This window comes from Brienomyrus brachyistius, chromosome 10, assembly GCF_023856365.1.
Source record: "Brienomyrus brachyistius isolate T26 chromosome 10, BBRACH_0.4, whole genome shotgun sequence".
Taxonomy (NCBI): Eukaryota; Metazoa; Chordata; class Actinopteri; order Osteoglossiformes; family Mormyridae; genus Brienomyrus; species Brienomyrus brachyistius.
Genome location: NC_064542.1, coordinates 10,537,348 through 10,556,583, shown reverse-complemented (window position 1 = coordinate 10,556,583; position 19,236 = coordinate 10,537,348). Strand labels below are relative to the sequence as shown.

Genomic DNA, 19,236 nt, shown 5'->3' with positions numbered 1-19,236 from the left:
ATTGACTTGGATCATTTGGAATCCAGCAAAAAGCTAACAAAACACAAAGCTGAAGGCTTTTTCCGCAAGGTGGAGTGCAAGCTGACTGGAGAGTCAGCACAAGCAGCAGCAAAACGGCGATTTAATCTCTGGCTGTGGTTTCCAGTGAGAAAGCTCCAGGCGTACACGATGCAGGCTCTGAGATGTAGTGTACGGCACAGTAAAAAAATGTGTAGGATCCACATGGAGGGCAAGGGATGAACATTCTGATGCGGCCGTCTGCTCAGTGCAGGTAATGGGCGACACATAATGTGGATGCGATGCGACTGCAATCATTCTGAGCAGATACTGGTGATGGAGCGAAGGAGGACGTCTCTCCTCGCTGATCACCCACACAAACGCACCCATGCCTCCCCTCTCCCACGCACTCCTTGAGTCTAATATTTCCCGCTTGTGTGACTGCTGACGTGTGTGTGTGCAAAAGGTGGTGGATAAAGATTCTATTACGTATTCATTCTTGGGTCTTTTTTTCTAAAACAGAAGTAAAATCAATCAAAAAAACACACCATAACATAAGAACGCTCGACATCCTTCAGTTTGACGTTTATTCTTCAAGGGTGAGAGGAGAGCAGTTTATCACGAAAAGACTCTCATAGAAGAATGACTGCCAGAGTGCCACGATATTTGTAAATTCGTCGTCTTCCCCCTGCCCCTGCTTTTCACAATTCGCCTCTCTTCCATTTGCAGTCCGTCTTCATGACAGCATCTCGGAGGAGGGACATCATTACCTCATCTTTGATCTGTGAGTATCTCCTCTTCTGCCTGCCGGGTTGCCTTGACCTGGATATCACTTACAGATTCCTTCACAGTACATACCACAGCGCTGCAAATGCACCTTCGTCTCTGAGAGGAAACGCACGGCACCGTCACCTACTGTCACTTCAGTCTTTAGGCTCTTTGTTGTGCTGAGTGGGAGCCCCTGTGTTTCTCTCACACAAATATACACTTTCAATTAGTTAATATAAACCAGGGATTGCTGTAAATATTTAGACGGCAATGACTGATGATTATGAGAGTATAATAATGACATTGGTGTTTGACGTGATGGCAACAGCAAATGTAAGTTAGCGTGACGGTTGACATTTTTGAAGAATAAAACAGTAAGTAAATAATGTCACTTATTTTAACAATACAAAGTTTGAGCAAGGTTACACTGACAGCCTTTTCTATGGGATTTGTGTTATTTCAGTGAGGAAGTGGTATGTTAACTAGGCAGCTATGAATATGTTAACCTTTTAAATATGCCAGGTCTAACAGGATCATGTCCCATTCATGGGGGGAAATATGGGCTATTTTTCAGTCATTTACGCTGATTTATTTGCAGGTTGTCCGATATCAAGGTGGCATCCCCAAAACAGAGCGTTCATTAGCACCTGCAGTGAACCGCTCTGGGGCGTAATGCGGATTTCCCCGCGTCTTTCATCTGTCACTTTGAAAGGGTTTGAAAGTCCATCACAGGCAAACGCTGATCCCTTCAGCAGAGCTGACGCAACGCGGTATCAATGCGGGATGTTACGACTTTTTGGTAACGCAATTAAATACAGAAAATGCGGAAAGTGAACGAGGAAAATAGAGGCAACTGGCCGCCGATTGGGTGCCGCATTAAAGCATCTGTGTCACTGCCGTCTAGCAGCTTCCCGGACGGAGAGGACGCTGCCATTCGACCCCCCTTTGGACGTAGGTTACTCAAAACAAAAATGCAAAAGATCATCTTTGGCAACCAGTAGTTGGCTTAGTTTTCACATCAATGCTGTTCTGCTCTCTGGTTTATAGAATTAGCTTAGCCCTCATTTCAGCTATTATGCAGGCATTATGATATATGGCTTAATAATGCATTGTGTTTTTTTTTTTAAACCCACTGGGGAGATTATAGGGCACGTTGCAGAAAGACGGCAACTAAACTTAGCAATCATCGACATGAAATGCAAAGCTGGGGCTAATGGCACTTAACACATCCACGCTGGCTTCAGATGCGCTGAGAAGACAGCTCTGAATGCTTTGGTGCAGGAAACTTGAGAGTGATTATGCAACAAGCCGGAGACATTCAGGATTACGGTTTAGCCCAACATCACTATATGGAGCCTATAAAAACTAGCCTGCATTGTGTTTTTGATTACCATGTATTCTGAATATTATGTTGCGCCTAAGGGTGGAAATGGCCATGTGATTTGCTGAGACATTCTACATACCAGGGATGGCGTAGTGGTGCAGTGGGTAGAACTGCTGCCTCACAGCGAAAAAGGCCTGCGTTCGGTCCCGCGTCCTTTCTGTGTGGAGTTCACACACTCTCCCTGGGTTTGCGTGGGTTTTTGCTGGGGGCTCCAGTTTCCTCCTGCGGTACAAAAGCATGCAGGATAGGTTTATTGGTGAGTCTAGATTGGCCCTGTGAGTGTGTATGCGCCCAGCAGTGTGTTGGCGACTGCCCAGGGTTGGTTCCTGCCCAGGGTTGGTTCCTGCCTGTGCCCATTGTTCCCGGGATAGACTCTGGTCCCCCCTGTAACCCCAGTTGGGATTCAGCAGTTTCAGAAAATGGATGGGTTCCACATACCCAAGGCTTTCACTTGGAGGTCCTGCTGGATAAAAGCAATCGAATGATTTTGCGATAGGTATGTTGTGATGAATCCCCTCTACATCAGGATCCCTTAATCCTGGTCCTGGTGACCTGTTGGCCAATGCCAGTCATCTTTTGTTCTTGACTAATTAACCTTGATTGTCCTGTTGAATAAATAAATGACGCTTACAGTTATTATAATTTCGAATTTACATAATAATTGAATCTAAAGTCACGTTAGTCAGGTAATAGCAATAATTATGAATGATATCAAGAAAGCAACAAAAACTTAAAATATTTTAAAATGTGCCTGCAGACTTCATTATTCAGATTTATCTTGGAAAACATTACAGGTCTGTTTGTACTTTAAATGATATTCTAGCCGAAAAACAAATAAATTCTAAATTAGCAATGAATGTAGGTTAAATTAATTAAGCCCTTACCTGATTGCTTTGAGGACTGAAAAATCAAGTATTCAAACACCTTTTCAGGTTAACATGATTTGAATTCCACTGTTTATTCAAATGTCCTAACAAAGGCTGATTCATTAAGAGCTCAACTGGAACACAACCAATATACACACTGCAGGGATAGGACCATAATTAAGAAAACCTGCTCTGTATGGTCCTGTTAGACAGAAAAGGCCTCTATTCAGAGACTACAGCTCCCTTAACAGTGCGCTTCACGTCAGCGATCGGTTTTCACGTCAGCGATCAGCCATTACTGTTTTCATTTGCAACAAAAATAACTCACTTTTGGTTCTTGTACAGCAACGAGTGCATATTTGCGAGCTGCATACATGTTGTGCAAAATCACCTTGCTGCAGTGTATAGTACACATCAGCCGTGCACGATTACGAATGCACAAGAGGGGAGAACGTTCGCATTTGTGCTAACGACCTCTGATCTGATAAACATGACATTTGATTGATGTAGACAACTTCATAATGAATAATGTCCATGTGTCTAACATTTCTCTAAAGCAGGGGTGGGCAATCTTACCTGCAAAGGGCCGGTGTGTATGCAGGTGTTTGGGATAACCTTTTGGTCAGCTGTTCAAACCCAGGTGTGAGGACTCTTCAGCCAATCGGCCCTCTAATTAGTAATCTAATTAGGGAGTTGGAGCGAAAACCCGCATACCCAACAGCCCTTTTTGCCTATCCCTGCTCTAAAGTATATAAGCGACAGTATGATAGAAATGACCAAATATTTCTGACATCAAAATATATGCACTCTGGTCAAACATAGGCAGGATACACAGAACGCTCTAATGCTAATTGATGTCTCTAAACTTCCCATAATGCATTTCTGTGTGCATTGCTGGTTACGGCTCAGATGGAGGCTACACCCAAATTGGTTGGCTAAGTGGACACCCCCTTAGAAGGTGGCGTCCTAGGTGGCCTCTTGTGTCACCTGTTGGGTTGTGTGTGTGTCCTTTGATGGACTGGCATCCAGTCCAAGGTGTACATGTGTTAACTAGACCAGGCCACAGGTTCCCCGTGACCCTGACTTGGATACATGGTTAGAAGAATTACGCTCTGCTTGTCTGCTGTTTAGGCTTTGCACCAGGAGTAGGAGAGCTGTTTCTGTGTGTGAGCACTGGCTGTCATCTTAGGACTTTCCCTCGACCGGGTAGCTGACAAGAGCAGCTCCTAGAAAAACACAAGCACATGTTCGTGATAGAACCTGGGGATTTCCTGTGGTCATTTATGGGTGAAACCATGTGACACCCGAAAACATAACAATGCGATGTGAAAAAGAACATTCTGGGTGTACTGTGCTGAATCCTCGATAGACGAACCACTTATTCTGGCTAGGATCACGGGGAGACAAGGCTGGTGTACACCAGGGCTACGTAACATTTTACAATGAACAAAAAATATTGTTCTTTGAATGCATTGGGAATCAAAGTTACCTGACACTCTCAATATTCTCTGCCTTTGAAATAACACTGAGACAAACCTTAACTTTTGCTATTGGACGCAATCCTGAGAGGATAATCTGAAAACTGGCGCTTAGAAAATATAAGGTTACGGTGCCAGGAAGACTTGCATTGTGAAACAGCCTGAAAAGGCGGCCTGTTAGCTTTTCTGCGTGTTGAATGAAGAACGAAATTCATTCCTAACCATAAACAGGCCATAAAAAAATAAATATCCACTTTTTCCTTAGGCAGAACCTAAAATAATTAAAACCTAAGAAATATATGACTTTGTACAATAAAATCCACACATATTTTGGAAAACAACAACAAGTAAATTGTGAGTAAAGAAGGATTTTTTGAGGGGGTGACTTGGCCTGGGCTCTCGAATCCTCGGTTCCATGTGATCCACACATGAACTGTTCAGGTGTCAGACAGGGACAGTGAGGAATTGCCATGACAGATGATAACACTCCCAAGGAGACTGTCCACATGTGTCATGCGCCATGGACAAATAATTAAAATGTGCACACGCATGTGTATGTGGGTGTAACGGACGAGTGGACAGGAAATGCGCGTCCATCTGCCATTTCAAACCCATGTAACCTTGCAAACTGACCAAGGCTGCTGGAAATGCCACTTCTCCTAATATCATGCTGTGTGTGGGGGTGGTGTATGGGGAGGCGGGGGGTTAAAAAGTTAACCTGTCCTCCCCCATTTGTCCATGAGACAACTGTTGGATAGTGCCAGGCATGTTTGACAGAGCAAACCCAGACACAGTACACTAGCAAACAGGACAATAAAGGGACACATAGGCACTTTCGCAGCCAGAGGTCATGAAACATTACTGACAAGTGTTTGTTCAGTTCTTTGAGTACTTCTCTGGAGTCCCACAAGATAATTAGCACTTGAAAGTAAACTTATTTTGAAGAGAACATTATTTACATATTGGCTCCCTTTTGTCTTTTCGCTGCCATTACAAACTCATAACCCCATGTGTTTGTTCTGTTAACCCAGGGTGACCGGAGGGGAACTCTTTGAAGACATCGTAGCCAGGGAGTATTACAGCGAGGCGGATGCCAGGTGATGGATTTATTCTGTGTTGGCTCCTTTTCTTTCTGATTCCTTCTTGACCTTTTCGATGAGTCTTCTCAGTGCATTTCAAACAAAAGCCCGCATCTCAGCTAAGAATTTGAGGGAACATTAACCTTGTTAGCCATGATATTACACCACTAGGTATTTCAATCAGACCAAGAATTCAGTACATGTACGTTTTTTCGGTCAACAGCGTCATTCACGACGTATGTGAGACACTTAAAGACAAGCGCACTCAGCCTCTCTGTGAGGTATATACATTACATCAGAAACTAGTAACGATTATCTGGTTATTGATTAGTTACTATCAATATGTAGCATGTGCAGAACAGTGTGAAAACCAATAATAAAAGTAGCTGAAGGGGAACAAACATCCCCGCAGCTGACAGAATGACCTTCAGGCTTGTAATAAGATGGATGTTTCAAGTTACTTGCAATCTTTGAGGAATACAAATCTCTTACTAGCATGTCTGTCTTCCACTGATCAATTAGCATTAGCTGTATACAACAATTTTAATGTATAAACATCTTTCCTTTTATATTAGCCATTGTATTCAGCAGATCCTGGAAGCGGTGCTGCACTGTCATCAGATGGGGGTTGTTCATAGAGATCTCAAGGTAAGACTTGTTCTGTTTGGCCTGTAAAGTCTACCACCTATGTTTTCCTCATTAGCCTTTCCTAAAGGCAATTGCAATAAGATAATCCTAGTCCTATATAGGTTAATGCAGTCAGGGGAATTTGATAGGGAAAAGCTATCTTGGGGGCAGCGTGTGGCTCAGTGGTTGAGCAAGACCCTTAACCCCCAGCTCCCTGGGCGCCGCTATGGGTGGCAGCCCTTCGCAGTCAACTTACTCCACAAAGAGCAAGTTGAGGGAGGCGTAAAGATAATTTCCCTACAGGGGATCAATAAAGCATCAATTAAATTAATTTTAAAAAATTATCTACACATTGTCAACCTCCTCAAAAGTTCTCTGCATACATAAATGTGACAGACATAAATGTAAAACAGAAGTTAACATTTGTCATTGAATCTCACTTCCTGAAGTTCTAAACAGGTGTTTTCATGAGATGTCTCCTCGAAGTCTGCTTCTCTTAAAATATGATATCCTTCAGTGTCACTATTGTGTGAATTTATTTCATTTATACTGTTATGTAGTATCTCTTTACTCTGTATATAGCATTTACTTGTGTCATATTATGAAATGTTGTACACTTTTTAAATTCAGATCCACAATGTATGAGAAGACTTGTATGAGAAAGATAAGTTACAGTGAAAGTCAGCAAAAATGACGCAGAATAAATTAGACTGTGTCAATTATATAAGTGTTGTGTTGGGTGGAGGCACATTCAGCAGTTTTGGGGAAAGTCTCTGACAACTTTAAAAACTGGTTGGAACATTTTTTGTCCACTCATGCTCTCTTAAATGTGTGAATTGCTATGGTCTTTCAAAAGACTCTTAGTAGGATTTATGTCAGGATGTTTCCTTACTCTTAAAGGGAGTTTCGCAGAAAGCAGTTGTATCGTTTAAGAGGAAGTAAATTCCTTGTATTTCATTTAACAAAAAAATAATTGCTTTCCTGTGTCATTACAAAAGAAGTCCTCACCTTGCATTTCATTTCATCGGGTGGCCATCAGTTTCATAAGTTTCATTTGACAGAAAGTCATCACTTTCATTTCACGCAATTGTATAGCCGTTTTTCCATTTCATTTCACAGAATATCATTGGTTACCTGTGTTTAATTTCACAGAATATCATTGGTTACCTGTGTTTCATTTCACAGAATATCATTGGTTACCTGTGTTTCATTTGACAGGATGTCATTGGTTTCCTGTGTTTCATTTGACAGGATGTCATTGGTTTCCTGTGTTTCATTTGACAGGATGTCATTGGTTTCCTGTGTTTCATTTGACAGAATTTCATGAGTTTCCTGTGTTTCATTTGACAGAATGTCATGAGTTTCCTGTGTTTCATTTGACAGAATGTCATGAGTTTCCTGTGTTTCATTTGACAGAATGTCATTGATTTTCTGTATTCATCTTGGTAAATTGCCATTGGTTTGCTGTGTTTCATTTCACCAAAAGGAATTCCTTTGCTGTTTTTCATTTCACAAAAAAAAATCACTGATTTCCCCAGGGAGCCATGGGTTATGTACAGTTAATTTCAGATAAAATCATTGGTTTCCTTTGTTTCATCTGATAGAAAGTGATAAATTTCCTGTGTTTGATTTTTCCGAACGCCATCAGCTTCCTACGTTTCATTTCACAGAATCTCACTGGGTTCCTGTTTCATTTCACAAGAAGTCATCAGTTTCCTGTGTTTCCCATCTGCTTACCTTCATTTCTGTTTTCGGTTCCTCTTCAGTCGCTGCCTTAAGTCTGTGGCCTCATGCCGCGGGTCACTTTCCTGCGTTTCACTCCAGCACATGGATGCAGGTTTTTCATCAGCATCTCTTTTCACTTTCACTGCCCTTAATTCCTTTCTTAGAGGACCTTCCCAATTATTTCTTCCAAATCCTATTAAAGCTTTGACATTAGTTATTTTTATGGCTTAATGTACAGGGCCATTTTATGAAAAGTATTATTAACTGACAAATATTACACCGCCCTGTCGCTTTCATTCCGTTACCCTGTTTCCTCGGCAGCTTCCTCGTTTGCAGGCTTCTCCGCGTCACCCAAAAAGGCTGCCTGTCCTGGTTATTTTCCGGATGAGGCACTTCTCGTTCTTTCATGCTTTCAGCAGATTCGGCTCCCAACGATATTCAAAGACTGATGTTTCTGTGACTCCAGACTAAAATTTATGCTAACGCTAATCCCAACGATGCTTTGAAAACTTGCTCCAGTGTTCACTGCCTTGACTAATTGCACTGCTCACTGGGCTAATTATGAGGACCGTAATTGAAATCATGACATCATACTTCCTTTTTGCTTTTTTTTTTTTGCTTTAAAGATGTATATTGCGTACGTAAATGTTCTACTTGATGTGTGTGGGCCGGCTTGTAACGCAACATGACATGAAATTGAACCTTAACCTCCGCTGAACGCTTCATAACTCTTCACATGAACAGTCGTGTTCATCTTCTTCTTCCTTTTGCCAGCACTGCACCAAACACCTTTGGCTTCCCCATCTTTCATTTCCCCTGTTTTTGTATTATTCCGTCATAATGATGTTGTAGTATATCACAGCACTTCCTTGTAATGAGACTTGGGGTGACTATTGTGAAAGGTGCTATATAAAAATAAATTGAACTGAATTGAACTGAATTATCACCTCCACTCAGAGGTACAAGTACAAAGTTGGTGAACTAGCTGGAACAGAGGAGGAAGGGAATTAGTGAGAATTGAAACAGTTATTGTTTTTCTATCACTTGGTGTCAAGAGAACCATGAAGGTCACAATTGAATTATGTGGTCAGGGTGCTCGGTAATTGTGAAATTGATTAGCAAGGCAGTTTATAGGAAATTGGTACGTCATGATTTATGGGGGGAAAAAAACAGCTTGATTTTTGGGGAAACTAAACCGTTGAAAGTGAGTTTCCACAGCAGGAAATTTGTCCCTGGAGGCAGGTCAGCCAAGTAACTGAAAATCTGTGAAAAATACTTTACAAGACAGAAGCAGGCTGAGTAATTTACTCCCCAGATATCAAGTGTATACATTCTTTTATACATTTTTTTAGGTGGACAGAAACAGCACTTTGTCTTTTCTAATGTTTTTTGTCATTTCACATTCTTAGGGGATTAGCAGATGCTAAGGTTAGGTCGCTTGATTGAGGACACGATGACAGCATTATTCCACTATGCTAACAAGATGTTTGAAATTAGCGACACTTCATTTTGTGTTGAGACGCCACCCAGTGTGCTCCAAAATGGCCGCAGTCCCAGCTATATCCATTATGTCAGGCTCGTTTTATTCCAACGACAGCTGAGTTCTCTGAGGCCCACACAGAACACCCTGGACAGCTGGATGAGGGTCGCTGATCACAGCTGTCGCTCGCACTGCAATCCTGCTATGGATTTTGCCATTTCTCATAGCCCATTACTTGCCGGTATTTTATACCAAAACATGGATGATAAATTATGACAGTTAAGGATCAAGTTTTCAGTGGCCACAGGAGTACAGTTTAGAGCATCAACATATTGCTTTGGCATGGCTCAGAATTGTTTTAATCGGCGTTCAGAAGGGAATTCTGGGATGCCCCTCCTGTGTTGTCTGACAGCCTTTCTGTTGTTGTGTGCAGCCTGAGAATCTTCTGCTGGCGTCCAAGTCCAAGGGAGCAGCTGTGAAGCTGGCCGACTTCGGCTTGGCCATCGAGGTTGAAGGGGACCAACAGGCATGGTTCGGTAAGAGGGCAGCCGACTGCACCCATCAACATGCCACAGTCCGAACCCAGGATCTAGGAATGCATATCGGATAGATGCCGACAAAATGCTGAAGCTCAAAAGCATAAGGAGGCAGGTGGTCGGAAATAGAGGGGACAAGGAGTACAGGGGGACATGTCCCCCTAATATCACCACAACCCCAAAAAATAAGATTGCATTCTTCATCTTTTATTATGAATGCACATGTTACTGAGGCCAAGACTGTAGTCCTGTATCAAACAAACATAAACTTAATGAAGACTGTAGTCCTGTATCAGACAAACATACATCTAACAAACACTGTAGTCCTGTATCAAACAAACATATACCTAACAAAGACTGTAGTCCTGTATCAAACAAACATATACAGTGCTCTGTGCTCCAATAAGCCTGCTGTGGGTCCATGGGATAGCAGTTGGCGTGGGGGGGTTGTTAAAAGCATCCCTAGCATGCAGTCCAAACTCAAAGCACACCATGCAAACCAGGAGGGAAACATCTAATAAACCAAAACAAGACTGAACACAGGGCTTTGAGAAGGGAGCGGGAATGCCTGGAGGTTAGGAGGCATCTCCGGAACATATGGATAGAAGAACACAGACGAAACGGAGCCACTGAAGTATAGCTGGAAGGGAGATGGTTGATGGTACCTGTATGTTTGATCCATGGATCACTCATGCCTACACATGAGTGTGTGGTCCCAGCTCCATTCAGGCTCTTTAGTGTGGCAGCATGTTGCACCTCAGCTACTGCTGATCAGAGACACAGATGTGCTGTAAGGGGTACTGTGGCCAGTAAAGCATAACTCTCCTTCAGTTATTCTTACACAGGATGTGAGTGATTCCTGAACAGGGAATTGTTGTCATCTCCATTATCTCCTACTTAGTCAAAAAACTCATCACCTCATCTAACTTGGTGTTCCCACAGGACGTTTTGCAGTAGACTGAAGCAAAGTTAGAGTGACATGAGTCTGAAAGGGTGAACAGGAAACACATAACATGCATTTTCACACGATCTTGCATAACCATCATGGACCATTAGCCTCTTCGTTCAGAGTGTTATGCAAAAGGTTCCTATAAATGGTTCCTGCATCTTGTTTAGTTCTGTTCTTGCAAAATACAGACACTCCCTGGATTACGATGGTCCGTGTTACGATATCTCGACTTTACAGTGGGTAAATGTTTTTCACTTTCAGTACATTATTCAATAAATTACATGAGATATTCAACATTTTATTATCAAATAAGCCAAGTGTTCATAATTTTGCAGACCTGTATGCTTCCTTTAAGTCAGAGCTAGATAAGATTTTAACAACTCTGAGCTATTAGTTGAGTTCTTCCCAAACAAGCTTGATGGGCCGAATGGCCTCCTCTCGTTTGTAAATTTCTTATGTTCTTATGTTTTTAATGTAAACATTCTAAGAATGTTTAGGGTAGGCTAGGTTATGATGTTTGTTAGGTTAGGTGTACTGTATTAAAATGCATTTTCGCTTTATGATGTTTTCACCTTACAATAGGTTTATCAGAACGTAACCCCATCGTAACCCAGGGAGGGGCTGTATGTATGGTTAGAATTCAATAAGTCCTCAGATGCCCATCGGGAAACGCAAAAAGATAAAGTGACACATTAAGTGTCCTAAAGTAGCATTCCAACAGCTCCGCTAAAGATATAATTGCTATGCTAATTATTTAAAAACTGCCAGCTCTCAAAGGAGAGCATCTGCATGTGGGGAATCCCATTTTGTAGTCACACCTAAAATTAAATGGCATTAAAAGGCAAGGTGGATGGAGATACCATTGTAACCACATTAATTACATCTGCCTCTCCTGAGATTATAGGTGATATTAACAATGATCTGCAAGACATGCTGTAGACCAAGACAGCACTCTAGAGATTATGCTGTTGACTGATTTTATAATATTGTATTCTTGTATTTGGTTCATTGAATTTTGAAGAGAACCAAATGCCTGTGATATTGCTGGTAGACCTTGAACATAATGCATGCATATATTTTAGATTTCCGATGCGATTAAGTATGTAATAATTAATTCCGGAGTTAATCTTGCAGTCACTGAAGGGGTGTGATGCTGTCAGTAAAAATCCCTTACCTATAAATTTGTTTTCGGTATTCGGTCAAAGTCACCTTATTCCAAAAACCACAAAGCGTAGAACACCATTAACAATCTGCTCTGCAGTGCACAAAAAAAACTGAGGGTAAAATTTGATCTAAATCACTTTCTACTAAGCCAAAATGTAGCCTACACTATTCACCCGTGGAAGATAAAAGGAGTTGAGAGAATACGACAGCAAGATGACAAAGGTTGATGATTTATAGATTCCATTGTCATCAGAAGATAATCTGAAATCAATTTAATTCATTCTAAATGTCAGAGTCCTGTTGATTCTGACTGTGACCAAAGAAAGTACTCCTTCAGAAATAAGATAATAACAATTGTAGAGGGAGATGCATATTTCTGTGTGAAATAGTTATGGAGATTTTAAAGGGGATTTTAGAGGTAATAATGCTTCCTTGGAAACCGAACAAAGATAATGAAGCAATCTTAAAGGGGCATTTCGCCTTTCAGGCATGCCACTGCCTTTTGCATGCGGTTTCATTGGTTGCTTAATGTTATAAAAGACAGAATGAGATCATCCATCTTTTAATATGTCGTCCTCTAAATGAAGCAAAAAAAGTCATACAGCAGTCACATTTCTATTGTATATATGGGTACAATGTGTTATTTGTGTGTGTGGGTTATGTATATATTACATTGTGGGGACCAAATTTCCGCACAATGTGAGAAACCTGTTAATCATGTCCACTCTGATTGCTTCAGTGGGGATGCAGATGTTCCCACATCGTCCTCTTGACGTCCCGCTTGTCTCCCTGTCTCCATGCTCCCCTAGGCTTTGCCGGTACACCTGGATACCTGTCACCCGAAGTCCTGCGGAAGGATCCATATGGGAAAGCGGTGGACCTGTGGGCATGTGGTGAGACATGGGGGCACGGTGTGGGGCACGGTGTGGGGCACGGTGTGGGGCACCTGCTGTTCTTCTGTCTCTTAGCACCAGGCTAATGAGCCTCAGGTCCTAAAGCCCCCTACACAACCTGCAATAATCATACCCACAACAATGTCCATAGTCTTCCTCCATTTTGACTTCCGTTGCAGCCCAGATTGTCTACCCAACTGGACTTACTGTGTGTAGAATGTATCCGTCCTTCCATTGCTCTTTTGCTCCTGGGAAACATGGAATTATTGTGGGGATCATCCAGCTGGTGCCCTTGACAGTGTCCATTCCAGTGTTTCTGCAATCTATCTGTCCCATTCAACATAATCCTTAAAAATGAATGTTTAGGAAATGGCTCTATTGTTCTATTTTGCTGTAGGCTAAACCTTTGAATGGTATTTATAATAACAAGCTTTTGGGTTTTGTTAAAATAATAACTGCAATGCAGTCTATTGTTGTCAGTTGTTAGTTTGGAACTTCTAAGTTTGGCCCCTGAGTCCATGGTCTATGGTTGGCTATGTGAATGCAGGGGGGCACAGACAGTCTGGTTGGAGCCCTGCTTCACTGACACCTTTTCCATCCTATCAATGGAATGAAACCCTCCATGCAGAACACCTTCACTGTAATTTTCCTTAATGCTGGATGACAGACCGAAGGTTTTTTCTTCATTCCATTTGGCCCCTGTGCGTAAATGAAAAGGTCAGATTATACACAGATGGGACTAAGAATGATTAGTGAGAAGTGAATTACTGATATGTCTTTAATTGCTCATTTGGTTATTAAATATATGTGTGTTTACATTTTTTGATACATGTTATTTGTCTTATGTATAGCTAAGCGTAGCTAGATATTCTTGGCCCCCTGATAAAATGTCACCTTGGGCTCTCCATACGTTGTATAATTTTATAGTTTTACATATTCAAGGGCTCCTGTAAAGGGTCGGGCCCCCTGAATCTGCCAGGGAATGCATGTCCCTACTACCAGCCTTATTAAATTATATTATTACCGAGCTGACAGGCTGCTCTTTACACCAGCTAGTGCCGTCCATTCGCCCACTGCAAACACCTCGGCGACCCTTCCACTGCATGTTGACCGCCCTTTCCGCGCTCTGCCCAGTTTCACCTGGCGGGACAGGTGCCTCGGGAGCTTCTGAGATCAGAGATATAACCCTAAGTGTGGAAGCCAGAACACATCGTGTTAAGGCTTGAAGCTACATGACTCCAGTCACAATTTATGTCCCTCACCCGAACTCATGCTAACTTGAGACGTATGACCAAGCCCATTCAAATAGCCGCATATCTGGAGAGTAATTTCTCACTCTCTCTACAACCACATTTCAGCCTGTAATTGCTCCTAACGTGACACTGAACAGTATGCGACTAAAATAAACTAGATCAGTGATGCTCAAACACAAATGCATGTGATCCACTAACTGCAACTGAATTTATTTACTCCTCTGCAGTATTAATGTTTTTGCTAGAACGATGCTCAACAGAAGCTACTTCAACAAGGATGCATCATTAAACCTCGGTCTTCTGTGCAGTTTGAAGAGGCCTTCAGAGTTATTAAAACAAAACGAGTACACACAAAGGGGATCAGTAACACTATTATAACCATTCTTATGGCGCACTCGATTGCATTAGATCATAAATCATTCATAGCCAATATACCGAAACACCCCATTTGTAGCAGTAGCTAGTGAAAGTCTAAACTCTACAGACGAATTAACGCTGCAGGCATCAAAATCCACACTTTGAAATTGTATTTAAGAGGCTCAGTGCAAAAAACTGTTATAAGCAACACTTTCACTCTTCTTGCATGTTTTATATACTTGTGTATATATGCATAAATATGTATGTGTGTGTGTGTATATTATATATATATAATGTATATAGATTTACACAAAAATATCCATATTCTTCAATAACCTAGAACATTTATTAATGTATGTACTTTAAAAGTGTAACATATTTTTGATTGACGCTTATAAAACTTAGAAGGCACCATGATGGCAGTTAAGCTCAGAAACAGTTTCCTGCCAGGAGAGGTAATGAAGCTCAGGGCCAGGCCACAGCCACGTTCGCCTCATAGCAGCTCGTCAGCCACGCTTGGTGAGCGAGAACAAAGTCGGGTCTCTTGCAGCTTAACATAAATTCACACTTGATGTTGTTCATAAAACCGACGGGAAATTTTTCATAGTTTAGCGCTGAATCACGTAAGATTTTAACAGTGAATTTGCTGTGGAATAATCCAGTGCTTGAGGATTTTAAAAGCTGGCAGGACAGTTTGTGTTGCCTCTGTGTTCTAAAGTGCTGGCATTTTCTTAGAGATAGTGCTGGGCTCCTTTCTCCTTTGGGATGTGTGTGTATGTGTGTATGTTCACTGTATGAGGACAGCATTTCACATGCCTCTCTGCTAACCAAAGAAGTATTTTTAGCTTCCCCCAAATTCCAGTGACAGAAGGTGCAAAGCTATATATATGGGCCCTAAAAATGCAAAACAAAGTCCTTTGGAAAACAATAAGCAAGGACCTAATGTCAATTCACCCCTGGCCAGCACTGGTGGACAGCTTGAGAGCTGCCAATCACTTAAGACTACAAATGAACATGGACTTCCTGTATCCTCACGGTCAAAGACTACAAATGATCATGGACTTCCTGTATCCTCACCATCAAAGACTACAAATGAACATGGACTTCCGGTATCCTCACGGTCAAAGATTACAAATGAACATGGATTTCCTGTTTCCTCACCATCAAAGACTACAAAGTAACATGGACTTCCTGTATCTGCACCGTCAAAGACTACAAATGAACATGGACTTCCTGTATCCTCACAGTCAAAGACTATAAAAGCTTCCTGTCCATGTTCCTTACCAGCTTGGTGTGTTGGATTCCTCCAAAAAATGTGGAACAGCCTTCATATTGGATTAAATTACCTGTTATATAAACTATTCAGGGGGATCTGAGGGGCATAGGTACACTGGCAGAGTCGGGGGGGGAAGCATTTTATAGGGGATCCTCAACACAAAATAATAATTTACGCTCGGGAAACATTATACCCCCACTCTGTAAATTCTCACATGGAAGATTTCTTCAAACTGAAAGTTGCAGGAGGGCCAAGGTGATATTTTGGCAAGGGCCAGGAGTTATAGCTATATCCCCGATACTATTACTAAGGGATTTTGAAGATGTTCTCATTTCTTCTCAGATTTAGTACAGTATGAGTGGTCTAATTCTTTAATAAGCTAGATGCATTACATTATTTGAGGATCCATATAGCATCCTCACATCAATAAAGCATATGTGTTAAAATGACAAACTACCCCCATCTCCCCCACCAGGTGTGATATTATACATCCTGCTGGTGGGCTACCCCCCCTTCTGGGACGAGGATCAGCACAGACTCTATCAGCAGATCAAGGCCGGAGCTTATGATGTGAGCAGATGTGCTTCACTTTTTCTCGAGGTGTATGAAGTGTTTCGCTCCCCCGCCACTCACTCCTTCTCCTCCTGTCTCAGTTCCCCTCTCCTGAATGGGACACCGTCACCCCCGAAGCCAAGGATCTCATCAACAAGATGCTGACCATCAATCCGACAAAGCGAATCACTGCTTCTGAGGCCCTCAAGCATCCATGGATCTCAGTAAGAATCCCCCTCCAATGTCCCCCCCCACACCTCCCAACGTAAAGATCTCCCTCCCAGCAACCTACCAGGCCCTGACCCTGCCCCATCGTCTCTGACCACGCCCTCCGTGTGTCTGACCACGCCCCCTTGTCTCTGACCACGCCCTCCCTGTCTCTGACCACACCCTCCTTGTCTCTGACCACGCCCCCTTGTCTCTGACCCCGCCCCCTTGTCTCTGACCACGCCCTCCGTGTCTCTGATCACGCCCTCCGCGCCTCTGACCACGCCCCCTTGTATCTGACCCCGCCCCCTGTCTCTGACCACGCCCTCCGCATCTCTGACCACGCCCTCCGTGTCTCTGACCCCACCTCCTGTCTCTTCTTCCCCACCAGCACCGCTCCACGGTGGCCTCCTGCATGCACAGACAGGAGACGGTGGAGTGCTTGAAGAAGTTCAATGCACGCAGGAAGCTGAAGGTACAGAGAAGCATATATTTTACGCCTTAAGGATATTTCACAAAGACACATGATACATCCATTCCATTTAACCACTAAGGGTCAGGGATTTTATTTGCGTGTATGGACCTGTGTCCAGAAAGGACGATTGAGGAAGTTTGTATGAGTTTACCTATAAATCCATCACCAAGTATAAAAACACACATACAAAGACATAACCCATAACATTTTTAATCTAAATGAATATTAGATACCAGAAACCATTTTGTTCATACGATTCTCCATCTTCAGTCTTCATGGCACTTGTTACTTTGGAGGATAATTTTAAAAAATGTTTCAGAACAGAAGTATAGAGGTCCACAGTTGTCACCGTCACAGAAAATGCCATCAGCTATGTCCTTGCTGTGGCAGTTTGTGATATTCGTTAGTGATGACAGCAGACTCTTCACAATATGATTGACCCATTTTATCTTGTCTTCCAGGGTGCTATTCTCACCACTATGTTGGCAACACGAAACTTTACAGGTGATTATTGAGGGGATACCTCCTCCAGGGCCGCACCGTTTGAACTTCAGCCCAGCTGTGAATGTAGAGCTGAATGTCTCACGCGTGGCTGACCTGCACAATCATCTACTATGTGCTCTGAGGCTCTGAAACAGGTCAATGTGACCTCCAGCCTGGCTTAACTATGTGGCACCTTAACTTGCTGTGAGCCACTTATAACGAAATCTCTTAGCCTACCACTTCTGAGGCAACCGACACAGAAGTCGATTTAGAAATAGGATGGGGAAGATGAATGGTAAGTTTTTTCACGTAATGGGGTAAGTGAACTGTATCCTAACCGGAATGCGGGTTTGTGGAACATAAGGGTGATGTCGCGCTTCCTTTTTTTGTCATATTTCTCAAGGCCAGTGGTGCTTCTGTTATGTATATGGGCCGCCTCATCATTGCGGTCCCGCTCTCACGCAAGAAGGGTCTTTAAACACAGAAATAAAGGACAGCAGAAGCTGAGGGATTGCACTTTAAACTCGTACAGGACACCGAGTAAGCTTGCATAGATTAGCCACCCTCCCATTCAGAGGGCCTGCAGATTACATTTGATGGATACAGCTACATTGCACAGCGGAATCGGAATTCTTCGATATGAACAAACCAGCTTCAGGGTTCGAATACTAGGACGGATACCTGTTAAAAATGCTGATTCCTACAGGAGTGCTTTTGTGCATTTTTATACATTGCATTCCTCTTGTTTCTATTCTGTGCATTTGATTTGTTGTTATCAAATTTCTTGCTCATGGGAGTTTTAATATAAAAATGTTCTGAGGGCAGAAGGAAAAAAGATCGGTCCAGCGAGATATCCAATCAGATTGTAGAGGAGGTGGGACCAAGAAACTACAGGAGGCTGGACCAACCAATCATGTTCTGCCCTCAGAACATTTTTGTGTAAGTAAAACAAGCAAATTTCTTAGTACATGACAGTCACCCACAGTCACTTGCAGACCACAACTTACATATAATTTGCCTTTTATTCATCTGTTCAGTAGAATATTTACAGGAACTGTTATGTCACTCAAGGATGTAGCATAACCTGTAACCTTGTGTCCAGTTTTGCTGGATAATGCTTTAGATTTTCTGTACAAATTTGCAGCCCATGGCTGCTTTTTACATTATAAATTGCCCTCAGCCTGAAAACTAGGGTGTGAAATGACTCATAATTCGTTAGCGGAAAGCATTGTGGCCGCACCCAGATGAAATGGGGATACCTAACTACCCTGAAGTTCTAATGCTGGATTAGACATGTCAGATGTTAACATGAACTATGGCATGACAGAGCCGGGCAGGAATTCCCGACGACCAGGAATAGACTTCCGTCAATGTGCCAGGGAATGTCAGCACAGTCTGCCAGTCGCTACCTCAGAGACTTTGTGGATCGTGGAAGCTTTCGATGCATGCGAGCGCTAACAGCCATTTCATTTTCACGCCAAACAATCCATTGTTGCAACGTTGCTAGCAAAACATAAAGCCTGCTCTTTCTGTTCCTGGACAGGAAACTGACTGCTGATTGGTTGGGGTCACTTGCTTTGTTTGCCCCTCAGACTGACCCCGGGGCAGGGACAAAGTGGGATGCCCCATTTGCTTCTGTCCCCTGACGTGGCACTTCACACAGGGACAGGAAGGGCCTGCAAAGCCA

The 19,236-nt window shown here is 42.6% G+C and overlaps 1 protein-coding gene across 2 annotated transcripts in view; it reads left to right on the top strand.

Annotated features, from left to right (window-relative positions):
* The window catches only part of LOC125750879 (calcium/calmodulin-dependent protein kinase type II subunit alpha-like), a 52,967-nt gene that overhangs the window by 26,645 nt on the left and 7,086 nt on the right, over nucleotides 1-19,236 (top strand). For both annotated transcript variants that reach the window (XM_049029210.1, XM_049029208.1), the window contains exons 4-12: nucleotides 727-781; nucleotides 5,525-5,590; nucleotides 6,148-6,220; nucleotides 9,838-9,940; nucleotides 12,863-12,946; nucleotides 16,308-16,402; nucleotides 16,486-16,608; nucleotides 16,983-17,066; nucleotides 17,528-17,570. In XM_049029210.1, coding sequence (XP_048885167.1) covers nucleotides 727-781; nucleotides 5,525-5,590; nucleotides 6,148-6,220; nucleotides 9,838-9,940; nucleotides 12,863-12,946; nucleotides 16,308-16,402; nucleotides 16,486-16,608; nucleotides 16,983-17,066; nucleotides 17,528-17,570 — 726 coding nt within the window. The remainder of the gene's footprint in view (nucleotides 1-726; nucleotides 782-5,524; nucleotides 5,591-6,147; nucleotides 6,221-9,837; nucleotides 9,941-12,862; nucleotides 12,947-16,307; nucleotides 16,403-16,485; nucleotides 16,609-16,982; nucleotides 17,067-17,527; nucleotides 17,571-19,236) is intronic.